Source organism: Chelmon rostratus, chromosome 19 (assembly GCF_017976325.1).
Source record: "Chelmon rostratus isolate fCheRos1 chromosome 19, fCheRos1.pri, whole genome shotgun sequence".
In the NCBI taxonomy this organism is placed as follows: domain Eukaryota; kingdom Metazoa; phylum Chordata; class Actinopteri; order Chaetodontiformes; family Chaetodontidae; genus Chelmon; species Chelmon rostratus.
The window spans coordinates 7,433,782-7,450,323 of NC_055676.1; the positions used below are offsets into that span (position 1 = coordinate 7,433,782).

Here is a 16,542-nt window from a genome sequence, read left to right on the forward strand (position 1 = left end):
GACGGCCGCTTGCAGGTTCAGAGGGTTCACACAAATTTGGGAAAGACTGCTTTTAAATTCTTTGCACCGCATGTTGAAACTTGATGGTTTTGTTCCAATGGGTCAATTCAGAAATTTAGCAAAAGCACTGACTGATTTTAGTTGTGACTGTTTTTAACTTACTGTTGGTTTTGACTTTTTACACTTCATTTTTTTTTTGTTCAAATTAAACAAGTAAGATCATGTTAATCATTGAGCTCCTGTCTACAGGAGACGGTCGTGGCCCCCGCTTCATATTTACTTCTCTCCTAATTCTCATTATTCTATAGACCAAACGGTGAATTAAAAAAATATGAATGAGGAATGCTGCGTTCACATACTCCTCGGATGGTCACGTTTCCTGAGTTAGAAAGTCCTTTACAAATTCAATGCGTTCATGCACATTCAAAGCAAAGTGTTTAAATAATATGAACACTGCAAAGAAGTAGAGTAAATAACTTTTCTAACTGCTCTAGGTCAGTCTCAGTGGACAGCAACTCATGCTTACAACCTACTATATATATATATATATGTATGTATGTATGTATGTACACATATATACATATATATATATAAATTGCTTAAACAATTAATTAATTAAAAATTTCTGACAATTAACCAAAACAATTGATTTAATCCACCATGTCATTTTTTCTGATTATTCCAACATCACATGAATGCAGCGTCAGTAGGTCACTGTATGTTTTGCTATAGGTTTAATTATTTTCATTATTTTCATTTTCATTACTAATCAGGGTAGTTTAATAAGAAATCTGTGAGCTAATTTTATGTTTTCTATGCATGTTTTTTTTTTATCCTGTGAAGGAACTACAGTCATAAACATGAAAATAATTTCTCTATGAAATGTAGAAGACCAGCAGTGTAGTTCATCTAGGACCGACATCACAAGTGAACACAATGCAGACGCTTAATTTCAGTAAATCTACTTTGAACTCTGGTGAGCAAATTCCAATTAATATCGTTCATTCAGAGAGGGAGAGTTATAGATGGGGTCTTTCCTATGCTCAGAGTAGGATGATGGAGGGTCAGCAGAGCGATGTTGGATGTCGAGTAGCTTGAAGGGTGTGAAAAAGTGTCCTTCATGGCTTCATGTTTGATGCTAAGGTAAAATGCTGACACTCTGGCAACATCGAGAGGAGACTTCATTGAAAAACTGTGAAGTGTACTGAAGGAAATATGGCTCAGTTATAAATGAGGGTTCATGGTAATTTTGAGGGAGCATTTCTAAGACAACAACAGAGGCTCCAGTGACCATCAGCACTGCAGTGTGTCTGCCACTGGAGTGCAGTGCCTCCTCAGTCAGCTCTGCACAGCAGGTTTGCTGTTGTGAGAGGAACATGTATGCTGTGTTCTTCAGGCGCCTCACTGAGCCGCTTCAAATAGTTCAAATCGGTGCTGACGTGGTGACCTCACGATGGTCCCCTGCTCTGGTTTCAAGCAGCTAAAACATCCAGGTCACACGGGGCCAAAGGTTTGATGGCTGAGGGTTCTGCGACGAACAACTAGATACTGCAAGGTATGACAGGAAGGTCTTTAAAAAACAAACAGGCTTGTTACAGTGGCTGAGGACACTAACAGACAGAAAGAAATCTCAAACCCAGTGCTGTGGAAAAACTGAAAAACTTCCAAGCTAAATGCAGCTGTTTTAGCTGTCTATAATAAATACATTTCATAAAAGACAAGCCCGGCGTCCTCTCGCCTCAGCTGCTTTCTTTTCCTAACCATACTGTAACTGTCAGCTCACAGGAAGTTCCAGCGCTTCAGGTAAACTCTTGTGATTTCCTGAGATTTGTGGCAGCTCACCAGACATGCACAAAGCTTCTGCTGCTACGGGTTTAAATCAGGTCCAAAACAACGGTGGTGACCTGTGGCAGCTGCTGAGAGCGACATGTTTTTACCAGTCACAGTGAAATGATGACGGCACGGGGGATAAAACAAATTTAAGCCATGTTTTTATTGTTACCTCTTTACTTTTTTCCTAAACAGATGGACGTTGCCTGTTGTTTTCCATTTTTCTCTCCATTTTCAAGACCTCTGTTGCAATATTGACATTGTCCCTATCAATTTCAAATCATTTTAAATTGTAATTTTCAGGCCTGCTGGTTAAACACAATACTTTTGGTTTTGATAACTTGCATCATTTGTAACTTTACCATTATTTACTGACTAAACAGGTAATGAAACTTAAATTATGAAAATAATTAGTGTAAGCGATAGCGAAACGGGGGAGTGTTAGGATTACATATTTAAGCATAAACAAAAAGGGAAATTAATTTCAGTTAAAAAGGTCATTAAATGTAGGAATTTCGAGCAGCATGTAGACTTAGATCTGTTATTTTCCTGACACATTTTACTACCCAATGATTTGGCAGCATGGTTAAATTCCTCCATTTGTTGCTAATCATATTTAAATATTTAGTAACAGCAATTAAATATCCTGTGGGATACAAGCGTCAAAACAGTCATTTACTCAGAACTGTCTAGATTTAAAAAAGCACACTCAGTGAATAGCTTCATTCAGGTAATCTTTAATGACAAAATGTTTACCATTTTTTCCAATGTAGTGGGGAAAAGAAAATCAAAGCAAATGCATCATTACAACAACTACTGTTAGACCATTGCAGTCTGAGGGAAATCTCTTTCCACACCTTCCATTTCCTTTTCACATTAGGCCCTGCCATCAACAACAGGCGTTTTTATGTCCGCACTTTTAAACCCGATCTGTGTCAGACTCGACTCCGGCTCTGTGCGTTCACAATCTTTCTGCAACATCAGGGGGAAAAAACAAAAAAACTGACAACTCAAAACAAAGCAAACAGGAAAGAACAATGCAAAATGTGAGTGGAACGCTGCACGTACAAACACAGGCAGACACGTGTATGTCGCACTACACAACGTCGCAGTGAGATGGACACATCACCACAGTCACTGTTGGTAGCTCATGAGCCTGTCGTAAGAGGTGAAACAAAAAGACGACACGTCCTGAGTCGACCTGCTGGGTCAAACAGGTTTTGGAGCTAAATTAATTGATGGAGAGGCTTTCTGAAAAAGTCAACAAAGAATTCCTGCTGTCGCCTAGCAACAGTTTTACTCTCTTCCTTTTTCTATCAAAATGTCACCCTGCAAGCTCCATGTAAAAGTAGTTTAATGTTCACCTTCAAAACTGAAGCTCATCCTGTCATCCTACATGTCAAACCGGTACGTCTGTCAACAAAGTATTCAGCAACACAACAGTTAGTGGAGGAAAAACTGCAAACGTCAACATTGTGTTAACGCATGAAGTGGAGTCCTGTTCGGTAAACACAAACCTCCCTTCAGGTGATCAGAAGTTACTGCATGTTTAGGCGAGGATCACCTGGTGTCTTCTGTCTGTCCACTCTCGACTGACCCTGGAATCAGGTCCCTTCATCTGCAGCTTGAATAAGTATTTCTGCTCGTTTTGAGGACGTTTTGGCAAGTGTGTGAGGATGTAGGGCGGATTAACACTGGACATTTTCTCTCAACCAACACAAGTCAATTATTTCAAGTTTAATATTGAAGTTAAAGCTTAATTGAAATCCTTTACTTTTGTAAATAAAATGACTCAAACAACCTTAAAACAAATGTCAATACAGCAAGTTCTCTTTATATCAAATCTCATGTTGATTAAGCTTTTTGTTACGAATCCGTTTGGATGACTAAGAATCTACAAAATTTGAAACAATCAGTAATATCCAGCCCAATCTGGAGTAAAGGTAAGTGGGAAGTGACCGGTCAGGACCGAAGCAGCTCTAGCATATGTTGCAGACAAACATGGACTGTTTGGACAGAGGGCAGCGCTGTCAACCAAGACCCAACCACAAAATACTGTTAGTGGACACACTGAGGAACACACTGCCTCGCTGCACAACACACATCTACACCCTGGTTTCCAGTTATTGTCACTTTGCAAAAATATCCATTCAGATGCAGAATTGATTAAAATTCCTAGTTTCCATCGCAGAAAATGTCACATAAATCTCTCTCGCGAGACTCCCCCCAGTGCAATTCATGAGCGCCTCTGGTTCTGGTTGGCCACTATGGCAACTCCTTTCCTCATTATAACTTCTTAATAAACCAACACTGTTGTAAAATAAATAAAAAAAATGTTATTATCTCAAGAAAATGAAAAAATTGGCTACTTTCAAAAAGGCATGATCACTTTTTCAGTTTTGGTAGCCGACTCTGAATTTGGTCGAACCCTTTCGAGATCAGGTGCTGGGCTACTCATGTAGGTGGCACAATCTGTGGTCAGTACTAAAACTGGGTCATTCTCCCTTCTTGTCAGATTATCAAAGGGCGAGAGTTTGGTTTGATGCTGTGACCCGCCCTGACAACCCACCCATTATTAACACTGAAACCCAAATGCTGAGGAAAGGGAAACATGACCTTATTCATTCTTTGAAAAGCTTATACAAATGAGTGGAGGATATTAGGGGGGAATGGAGAGGGGGTATCTACAGACAATTGGAGAACAGCGATAAAAAGGGGGGGGGGGGGGGGGGGGGGGGGGGGGGGGGGGAAGGCAGATGCATTTCTCCTGAGAACATGTCATATCTCAGGAATGGGGAGGTGGGGTCGCAGGCGGGACAGGGGAAGGAGAGACGGGCGTTCTTCTCACGACAGCAAAACTTTCTCCAACAACTCATGGCCACTTCTCAGGCACTTTTCTTCAGTTTCAGGTTCAGAAAGAGCTGGCGGGTGGCGTGGTCAACCTCTTTCCGATGTAGACTCTGTTGACGAAAAGGTGCACAGAGTTACATATCACCATCCGGCAAATCATCCTCACTGCAGCCTGTGAATGTGACTGGTACAACCCTTCCATCTTTGGGAAAAACATGGTGTAGTGGATAGAAATGCAAGGTATTTCCTTCAGGTCAGGAGTCACTTTTCAGCTGACCACATGACATCTGCTCTTGGTTGCTATATACATTAACTTATCATTATTAGTTTCACCCGTACTTTAAAGTTTCCATCCAATTTTTGTGCATATTTTGTGCCAACTCTCCGGTCGGGTGCCTTTAAACCAATGCAGAAGAAGAGGGCATCTTTAAAAAGCACCATTCAATACTCAAATGAACGAAAAAGATCATGCATTAATGTTTGTTTCATGTATTTATTTGAGGATCCACACAGACCTGTTGTTTTTGTCTGATGCTATTTTTCATCTGTCTAGTAAAGCAGAAGCTCCGGTGGACGGTTAAGTCACATGATCCATGCACATCATGATTCATTCACTGTTGCCATAACACTGGACCTGGTTCACCTGAGTGAAATACAGCCGTCATAAATATTACTCGTTACACCTGTGCTTTTTCTGCTAGGAGACTGTCAAAATGTCTGCCATGAAAGGGTCTATAAAGGTCTTTGAATCTGATTCATTTGGAAACAATCAAGAGGAAGAACACGGGTGCTCTGATGTTAAGATTTATCCAGAAAGCAAAAAAACATGTAAAACACAAGATGGACAGACTTTATTCGACCTGCAGTTTGTTACTCTGCTACTATTTTCCACTGAACTGTTGCTGAACACGCCACCAATTTATGTGGTTATGTTCATAGCGGTGCAAGGGCAATGACCTGAAGCTCAGTATCAGCAGAATCAATGAGCTTGTGGTGACTACAATGCTTTAAATATGGATGCTGCAGCAAAGAATCTACAAACTCGAATACGTGGATGATTCACACACGTGTTCAACCCGACAGCGCAGTTTGAAGGTGGACGCCCAGCAACTCAGTGTCTGACCAAATGTGAAATATGGATCACAGTCTGCCTTCTGTTCCTGAGTTATGCAGTTGAATAACAGCAAGAAAACCGTTTTTGCATATTATGATGGCACAGTGAGGCTGACCTTTGACCTTTTGGATATAAAATATCATCAATTTATCCTGTGAGACATTTGTGTTAAATGCCGTCATAACTAGTTAATAAATTCTTGAGTTATGGTCAGAAATGTGTTTTGTGTGGTCACAGTGACCTTTGATCACCAAAATCGAATCAGTTCATCCTCGAGTCCAAGTGGACGTTTGTGTCAAATTTGAAGAAATTCCCTCAAGCTGTTCCCGTAATAAGTGTACACGATAATGGGACGGATGGGCAGGTGTATATACAGATGGACACCCTGAAAACATAATGCCTCTGGCCGCGGCTGTCGCTGGTGCAGAGGCATAAAAAAGACAATAATAAAACTATCAGCCCTTTTTCTCATAGTTCAGTGAGAACAGCACAGTGACTTATTATGTAACTGTATAAACTGCAGAATGGCCAGCAGGGATGCTGTGATTATGACAGGTTTGTTAATGACACTCATTGAATACCACATCACGCTGGAGAGGAGAATGCTGTCTCAGGTATCACTGCTGAAGCACAAACAGAAAAAGCTCCTGGGAATGTCGGCGCTCTCTACGAATCGGCAGGTGTGCAGCCTTTCAGGCAGCAGCTGCTCTGCCAGCTTGTCAGACAGACAGGACGGAGTGACACAGCTGACTTGTGTCTGTGGCTGTACAGCTCCCCCTACTGGGCATTATGTGCAAGTGGGAAATTATCATTAAAAGTAAAATTATGTTGAAAACTAGAATTACCGCCTGCTGGTTGGATGCCTCCACCAACCAGTCAAGTTGCATTTACATCCATGTCGTGAAGACTTTGAAGGGATTTAATAAAAGGGATTAAGTTATTACTATACTGACATATGTGATTCCAGTGAATAATCTCCAATGAGAAACCTGCTGCCTCCACTTAGAGACTATTTTTACAGAGGAGTACAGAGGAGTGATAAAGAGCTTCGTCACATGGTGCAACAATAATTACCTGAAGCTCAACATCAGCAGAACCGATGAGCTTGTGGTGGACAACAATGATTCAGATATGGATGTTGATGCAAAGAAGCTACAATAATCTTAAAATAATGTTGATATAAAATTGTGATTGTTCATTGATGAAACAAAATAGATTAGTTCTATCCATTTCATTCGAACACTGTCAGGCCTGATGTACATTCAGGGCCACTGTGACTGATTTGTGGTGTTTTTTTCTTACCCCAGGCCCAGAGCCAGGATGTGTGATAGTAGCAGCGAGGGGATGAAGACTTTGAGGAACTCAGCGGAGAAGATGCCTCCTTTCTTCATGGCCCCAGTCTTCCTCATGCTGAGTGTTACTGAGCGTCGAGGGTGACGGAAATGAAACTCCCTGCACAAATCACAGTTGCATGATTGACAACATTACACCTGCCAAATATGGTAACTATTCCCCCAAACATCTCCTGTTAAAATCATTCATAAAGCAAACATTCTTTGGTAAGAGCTTCTCAAATGATACAGTTTGTTTCTTTTCTCCATTTCAATCATTGTTCATTAATATCTTCATGTTTCAGGCAATAGTTTGTCTGACAAAACAGGCAATTTGAAGCCATCACCTTCAAAGCTGCCACTGCTGAAATGATATCTTAAGTCTCACCTTCAATGGGATGGGGAAAAAAATAATCGAGAGATTCACTTCTCACTTTCTTCACGTCAGTCTTCAATTTGAGATTGTAACTTAATAACCATCGAGCTACATCTTTACATACTTCAGCAGTCAGATATAGAGGCGACTGCTTGAGATGATGTAAGAGGAGGAACCTGTTCTTATTCCAGGCCTCATCCCATATCTGTCTGAAGCTTTGGCAGCACAGAGGGCTGCTGATTATGTTGGTATTGTAGTATTTGTAATAGTTGTAGTTGTAAGTTGACACACACATCGACACACAGCTGGCCCATGTTATTGCCACTAGCCCTTGGCAGACTGGCTTTGATTTGAGGAAAAAAAAAAGGCTTAACTTTGTAAATCAATTAATCTTCAACTCAACTCAGGTCAGCATCAGAGTATCATACACTATTTCTGGCAGCTGGCTATAGACAAACTTTATTGACATAATGACTAACCGTTTTCTCAGGACAAACAAGCAGCTGTCTGTGTTTGGTTGCCGTGGAAACATTGCATTGATGTTTGCTGAGTTGAGACTTACTTGGGGGGAATGTTTTCCGGTCGACTGGACCAGTCAGCAACCCAATCTGCGTCCTTCATCAGGATGTCCATGTCCCTCTCCTTGTCCAAAACATCCTCTTCTGACTAAAGACACAACCGTGTAATTTAGCAACCTCAACCTTCAGACTTTACGTCCATGAAGGCCATTCTTTCAAGACAAACAAGATATGTATCACATCCATTAGACAGAAAAATACACCAACGATTGTGAAAGTAATGCTGTGCAAATCACACAGAAATCCACGTTGGGTGTGGCAGCCATATCCATTGTAACTAAAGGCAGGCAGCAGTTGTCATTCTCATGTACACACACACACACACACACACACACCACTTCAGGGCCAGTGGTTGAGGTTGCCATGGCAACAGACTGATGGAGAACCTGAGAGGCACAGAAGCTCTTACTTGGCTGTCTCTTCTGCTGGTCACATCCACGTCAAATATGATCTGTCCATCGTCCTGGGGAGTGTGGGGCCGCGGGGGGCTGCGGGCACAGACAAAAACGACAAATCAGAGGCCTCGTTATCAGCAAAGTCAAGAACTTGCGACTGCATATGAACTTCACATCATGCTGCCAAATTCTCAAGTGTGACTTAACCAGCTTTATGACACGGGAATGGAAAATATTTCTTTCTGATTGGCTGACAGGTGTTTGGTACAATCTTGTGACAGAACACCACAAACACAGTTCAGATCAAATATTGAACAACCTTTAAAAATCAATGTTAAGGACATTAACAAGTAACCATAGCAACAGTGCTTACGATTGCTGTAGGTTTTGTACAAGGTGTATGTATATGACACCTTCAACACTGCTTCTCTTTTTGCCGTAGGTACATGGCCATGATATTAGTGCTAGTCAGTCATAGTCAAGTTATTTGGCTGGATTTTTTCATTCATTATTTGGCTGGATTTTTCAAGATGACATTTTTGGGTTAGGGTTTGTAAATAGACTAAACAATTACGCACTTAATCATAGAAATAGTAGCACTCCTTGTCATGTATTAATGCTTACACATCTCATCTCAAGCTGAACGTATTCTGCTCTCAAAGTGTATGTCTGCTGTGTAGACAAGATTTGGTGCCCCCTGCTGCACTCTGCTTTCATGCATTGAAATATTATTATTGTGTAGGAAGTAGATGTTTTATGGATATTCTTTAATGCAGTTTATTTATTCGCTCTGTGATTGCAGTAATTTAATGAGTCAACTTTAATTCTTGCATGATAACTTTGATTTCATTAGTGTTGTGACATTCATCTGTAAATTGGAAAATAATTGTAAAATCCATACAAATAAAATGTAGCAAGTCATGGGCAGTAGACCTGTTATACCTTCGTTATACATTTACTTGTATGCAGAAGACATAACAGTGATATTGTATATTTATTTTTTTTATTTTTTTAAGTTTCACTCCTGTTTTATTACTTTCTGCATATTTAGTCTTCATTGAAGACAGCAAGACAGCTACAGTTTGGCTTACTGTTTACGTGATGTTACAACACCACGACTAGGAGAGTATAGATTGTTTACCAGTCCTCCCCTGAGCAGTAAAGTCATCCTCAGGTGACTCACTGACAGCTGACTCTGGCTCTCTGATAAGCTCGGCTTTATCGCAGCCTCGAGGAGAACACACACAAGCACATGATGTGGCTGGGAGTTGAAGGGTCAGGATCTCTCTAACATGCTCAATAAGACAAAAACACGTCATTTTATTTTCAGAAGCTAAGTCAGCTCCTGAGCAGCTGTCAAGTCAGAGTCAAAGCTGACTCAACATGTTAAGACTGGAATTATGAAGGAGAGGCCACCCCTGGTTTATGGGCTCATTTTAGCTTTCCACTGGGATATTAATAAATTTTACTTATTTATAAAGCACCTTTCAAAACACAGTTTCAAAGTGCTTTACAATAAAAACAAAGCACATTGAAAGCACAATGAGAATAAAAGAAACAAAAAGCATTAAAAACTAAGCACATTTGAAAAACAGAGAGGAAACAAAGGCTCTATCACTGTTGTGTATTAATCTGGACCTTGGAATAACCAGGAAAGACACATCTGATCTCATGGAGTGACAAGGATCATAGGGTGATAAAAGATCTGCTAAATTACTCTCAAGGTTCTAACAGCAACAGGTAGCCAGTGTAAGGAAGCCAGGGTCACTGTAATGTGATCCTCACCTGAATCAAATCCTGGCAGCAGAGTTTTAGAGAGCTGGAGGTGGGAGATGGATTTTTTACTGATGCTAGAGAGCAAGAATTACAGTAGTTCAATCGACTGGTTATGAAGGCATGAATAACAGTTTCCAGATTTTTGGTGGAAAAAATGGTCTAATCCTTGAAATGTTTCTGAGATGATGAAAGCAGTATTGAACCATTGATTTCACATGAGTTATTGACTGAGACAGAGAACTAAAGGTGTTTGATATTTGAGTATTTGTACTACAGGACTACTACAGGATGTCAGAAAGGCAGTTTAGCAGTCTGGCAGTGTTCTGATAGTCGTTTGCAGGGTCACAGCGAAGACAGACCTGAGTGTCGTCTGATCATATGTCTACAAATAAAAAAGGTTTTATGTTTCACTTTTCACAGTGAGCTTTTATTGGGTGATTAGCAGATGAACAGCCATCAAAACATCCAGGCTGAAAGTTAGATTTCAGCTACTCTGACTGCTGTTTTCAAAACATCTGAACTACCCAACGATTGTTTTTTTTTTGTTTTAAATGAGGAAGGGGGGATTGAGATGGTTTTCCGCTTAATGTGATTCCTGCAGCAAAAGAGACAGAAAGGTGAAGAAGGTAAGTGGAAGGCAATGCTAATGAGCTGCTGATTGCACACCAGGTTAATACAAAAAAAACCCAGCAACAACCTCAAAACAAATGAAGATTCTGAACAATTTTACCAGCATACGGCATGGAAGTGATTTTCTTTTGGCTTTAAAAACCAAAAATAATTTCTGAAGCAGTCTGCTCTAAACTGAGTCAAAGTCAAGAGAAGCATTGGACGGAAACCAACATCACCACGTGGCTTCCACAACTATAAACACAGGCTTGCAGGACCCCAAGAACTCATGACTTTCTTTGAACTTTTCAATAAATTCCTGTGCCCTCATCTGTATTTAATGTTAAGAAGATTAACAGCCTTTTGACTTAAACCTGCTTTATTTTGTGAGTTTCAGAGTTAAAGGGCATTTAATTTTCTATCATGTTAATCATGCAGTCTAATTATGTGTTGCATTTATTTCTTTTCCAATAACTGGTACAACCACAAGGAGGTCTGGTTGAGATACAGAGCAGCACCTCTGGAGCTAGTGGGGAGTCGCTTCAGAAAACCCTTCAGCAGAGCAGCTCATCGAATATCTGAATAACTGCATCAAAATACCTTTAGAGGATTCCTAAAGGAGTACTCCACCAACTTAGCATTGCACTCCTGCAACACTGCCCGATTCATGATGCACTGTTAAAAAACATGGATCAAAACTGATCAAGCAGTATCAGAGAAACTGTCTGCTTTTATTCCTCGCATTCTTCTTCTTTAAGAAAACATGGCACTACATTACCCACCACTGAAAGCCTGGTTGGAGATTTAGGTTTGTTGTACGAGAAGTGGTTGATGTAGTCTTGAGCAGCTAACCTCAAGCAGAGGCGAGGAGTGGGCTACAGAGGTCTGCTGGGTCTCAACTCTATCAAATTTCACACCTGCCGATTTTTTTCATTTTCACACTTGTAGCCTTCGGTCACAACTGAGGTTGGGCACAATTTATCAGATTTACACAGCTCCCTGTGGAGCCGCAAAATGACTGATGCAACTTTTTTCACATATGCAGTAGCACCAACCAACACCTGAAAACAGATTTTTTAATGTGTGTAGTTCCCAGTTATCACTACCTGTCGCAGGAGGAGTTGCTGCGGCTCGACTCGTGCTGGGCATCCAGCAGGATCTTCTCCATGTCTCCGTTGTGGATCGAGGATGAGGATGGGACATGCTCCAGCCCCCCGACCATGGCCTCCTCTTCCTCCACCTGAGGGAGGGGAAGCAGACCGGGAGCTGGGCCGTCTGTGGAGGATGATGGGGCAGATCCCGCTGTACCTCTGTTCATCTCCAACTCCACCCAAGACCCTGTGGGAAGGAACAGACCAACATACAACTTTATTCACTCAACTCAGTCGGTGCTGTGAATGTTTCATGTTTTACATCAAAACAAAAAAAACATGGATTCTTTTAAAAAGGTTGGTTTAAACCATTTTCACCCGGATTACATGTCCCTGCCCACACATGTATGTATTAGATATGGTCCCTTTGCAACAAGTGGAAAAAAATAGTTTTCATTCCGAGTGATATCATTTAAACAATTAAATAAAAATGCTGCCCAAGTATGTCTCACAAAAGTAAAGAAACATTGTTACATAGTGTTCACGTTAAACTTGACACAAATCTTAAACATTTGGCATGCCAGCCAACTATTCTACAAAGTAGGGCTTCAACTGAATTTAGGGCTTTAGGGCTGGACTGAAAATTTTGTCACATAGATATAGCATATTATCATAACATTTTGTATTGCTTTTCAAAGAGTTTCTCTGTTCAAACATGCCCAGACACAAATGTCACAATCGCCGATAAGATGGAGCCAAAGTCATTTTAATAAACTAATAAGCCAATACCCCGCTCAGTGCAAGATCTGATGCACCCCAGACTTTTTGCTCACACTGGCCACTTAAGTCACTAGTGGGCACCACTTTGGTAACATTTACCAGAATTACAACCTGTCTGTTCCTCTACAGCAGGTGACAACGTACTGCCTACCTATTCTTATGTTTTGGTACAGCAACAGATGTTCATATGTCTGTTTTTGATTATATTTTCATCAGGAGTTTTTACAAAAGATTTCACTAAGAGAAGCAAGAAGCTTCCAATAAGCATTTTGTCAGACATTTTAACCTGTCATGGCAGGAAAAGCGCAGGTGAAAGTTACACCATTATAATGGCTCTGCTACATTTAAGTGTCCCGGTAAGTCTGGCATGTGAGCAAACATGCACAATAACTGGACCTTGAAATTGACACAAATTGAATGTAACATCATAATGTTATCAACTACACCAATAATTTTCCTGCTATAACATATTTAGATGTCTGTGAAAAAGGCTATCTTCTTGCTGGTGAATCAGAATAAACTTGATCAGTGACAGCGTTAGTCTTCTTTATTTCCACAGACTGACAGATTTCCGGAACGCTGTCTGAACTATCAGTGAGGGGACAGAAAGTTGGCCTTGAAAGACCTTTTGCACAGAAGGTATTAAACTTGTCATAACAGAGCTCCTTTGAATTTTTACTGTCCTGGTGGTCCTTTTTTAATAGTACGGGAGGTTCAATAAGTAACAGCATTCCCACAAAACGCAGCAAAAAGGTACTCAAACAGCAAAGAAAAATCGGGGGATGAGAAAGAATAGGAAAGACGTCAAAATGATTTCTTGATCCGAAGATGGGATGGGACAACAAGACGGACAGCTTGAGCCTATCAGTCAAACAAGTTCAAGAGTAAAACTCTCTTTACTGCTGTGTGATGAAAGGGCAGTAAATGCCTGCCTGTGTATGTGCTGTGGTTTCTTGTAGACCTTGACTGTGATATATGACGCTCTGCCTGTCTGTACGTGAGCTCTGGCACGGACTGGCAGCTGTGGATGTACAGCATGTCAGAGCTGAGTTACAAATATAGAGGGGGGGCAGGTCAGTCAGGGCTTAAACTGGGAAAATGGGGGGAAAAAAGTTACCCAATATCCCTTGTTGTGCAGCTTTAAAAACACTTTCTCCTTCTTTGCTCACCAGAATAAAAAAAGAGGAAGGCACTCCGAGCAGGCTACATGACCCCACAACAGTAAGTAAACACCATGTTCACATGAGCTTTCAGAGGACTGATTTTCAAAGTTCAGGCATCAGGCCAGTTATACCCCCAACCCAAACGATGTACCCCTCCCCCACTAAACAGGCCTGGACTCAGCACTTGCACTCATCCTGCAGATTACGCACCGGACCACGAGCCAAGCTGCTGTCGACAGCCCATTGTCTCCGCTCTGTGGACTAAAACCACATTGCCATGGCACTGACACTCCCGAACATTCTAGCTACAGAGTGGTTATCAGCTGTTTGTGGGTTTAGAGGAAGCAGACATGATGAGACCTCTTTGATCTACTGATGCTAATATTCAGACAGAAGGGAGGAAGGCTGAGGCCGCCTCTTGCCTGAAGATCCCAGGCATTAGATAAAAATGTTTATGACACTGGTGAGAGCTCCGGGAAAGGCCAAAAATAACATAGTCTCAGATCACAGAGCACACTGCTGGCCTCTCCATCTGATGCAAGTGCAAGGTCTCATTGTCCCTAAAGCTAAGTCTCAGAATTGACTGTTGCAGTCCAACATGTCCTGGTACACCAGTGCCACCAATAAAATCTGCTGTGAATTTTATATTTCATAACTTAGGTTGGCTCTATCACATGGAATTATGACCCCTAAGTGTATCAGCCAAATGCAAAAGTACATGCTGGGTTATTATTGTGGCAGCAAGGGATTATGGTGCCCCAAACAAAACATAATGTCTGATCCCTCTGAGATGTTTGCAGCCCTTCTCCAAGTCTTTTCCTATTCTTGGCACATAACAGGCCATTTTTTCCAAGATATGGTATTCATACAAAAAGCAGCATACAGACTTAAGCATAATGGCAAAACTTTCTCTAACAAAAGCAACACTTGTTGTTTTCATCTCCTATAACTGGAGGAAGCAATAGCCTTACATGCTGTTGAATGCAGAAATAATGTATGTAAATCAGAGTAGAACATTTTTACCATCCAGCAGCATAATGCAGGCACAAGCCTTATTTAAAGGTAACTATCCATAGCTGGCTATCAAATCTTGTCAAAAGAAATCATGTCCCTCTTAAAATTAGAAAAGTGGCTGGAAAGTTTGATTCCTGGCCAGATTGTGGCTTTGAATCAACTGGCCATCATGTCCCTAGACTGCTGTGTGCTGTAACACTTTCTCCACCTTCTGCATGTCCAAAACGTCTGTCCCCCAGTCACTGTGGCCATAAATAGCTTGCCAAGTCATGGCCCCCCATAGTGTGATCAAACTTAAACCACAGCAGCTCTCAGAACAGTCCACTGAGTCAGTGTAGCAGTGCAATAAACAAGTCTTTGTTTACACATTTTATGGCCTATAGGTCTTCTATGAAGCCTGTCCAATTTCAGCAAATAACTTGATGTTGAGGTGATAAATTTCCCCTCATTTGAAATTATGCTGTGAACATACATATATATATATATATATATATATATATATATATATATATATATATATATAAATTAAAGCCAGTATATTTAAATAGACTGAAATCTGAAAATATACTCCATAAAATGATGTTGGAAGATATAAAGTATATACGCTGACTGTATGGTGAGTTACAGTAACTACTTCTCTGGCCCCATTTTTGCCTGTTCTGACTTCTTCCATCTCGCCTTGTTGACAAAGCATACACCCACCTCCGTCTGAATAGCTGATTGGCTTACTTGTCTGTAAGTCAAGCGTGTTGAAACGCCATTGGTGCGACCACTGTCAATAAACACACGGAACATAGCGTTCTTACCTCTCCCCTTCAATGTAGCTTCTCTGCGAAAAAACACCCAAACGGTCCCAATAAACTACATTCAATGATTTAAAACCTTCAGTAAACGTATTCTAAACATACGACCGCATACCCCGACACGTTCCTCACATGTAAAACACACTGGCAGGCTGTTCCAGTCCAGCACTTTGCATTTAGCTTACCGTTTAGCCCGGGGTCTCCGTTGTTGTCTGTAGAAGTAGTGCTAGCAGCGTCGGACATCGTTGTACCTGGTGAGCAGGGCGGGTTGCATAAAAGGCTCGAGTCAGTGCAAAAGGCGCACTACCTTATCTGCAAACATTCAGACTTGCGATAGTATAACTGACCAGAGTCGCTTCCTGTCCTGTTTCTCAGACAGCGGCGAGCTAACGTTTAGCTTCAGCTCCGCTGCGGTTTGTTTTTCGTCCGCTAGCTAGTCTGGAAGCAGCAGCCGCGAGCTGCTCAGACCCCCCCGGAGCTGGGTGATGACGTCAGACGGTTCAGTTGATAAACAAAAGAGGGAGAGGAAGTCCAATTACATAACGGAAACAAAACAACCTTAGACGCGACAACATGCGTCAACTATTAGTATCGATTGCGGCTCGAAAGTAGAAATTAAAACAACGTGGCGTCTAGATTCATGCTAGCTCTGTTTGCTCACGTATGAGGAGGCGTGCGTGCACACACGTACACAGCACACGTCCGTCAAGACACGAGGCAGATGTGTGTCCTAGTCTTGCTTTCAGGAAAACACATCAGCTGACTTCAATAAGCCCTCAGAGAGCGACTGTTTTTCATTGTGTCCATCGATCAGATGAGGGACAGATGCACA

At 41.3% G+C, this 16,542-nt stretch overlaps 1 protein-coding gene across 1 annotated transcript; it reads right to left on the reverse strand.

The window, feature by feature from the left end:
* Positions 1-2,551: 2,551 nt before the first annotated feature.
* bnip3lb (BCL2 interacting protein 3 like b) lies at positions 2,552-16,250 on the reverse strand. Its single transcript, XM_041960607.1, has 7 exons — positions 16,058-16,250; positions 15,896-15,961; positions 11,966-12,197; positions 8,489-8,567; positions 8,064-8,167; positions 7,097-7,246; positions 2,552-4,790 (listed from the first exon to the last, which is right to left on the reverse strand). The coding sequence occupies exons 2-7, from the start codon at positions 15,951-15,953 to the stop codon at positions 4,742-4,744; spliced, it is 672 nt and encodes a 223-aa protein (XP_041816541.1). The 5' UTR covers positions 15,954-15,961; positions 16,058-16,250; the 3' UTR covers positions 2,552-4,741.
* Between the last annotated feature and the right edge of the window lie 292 nt (positions 16,251-16,542).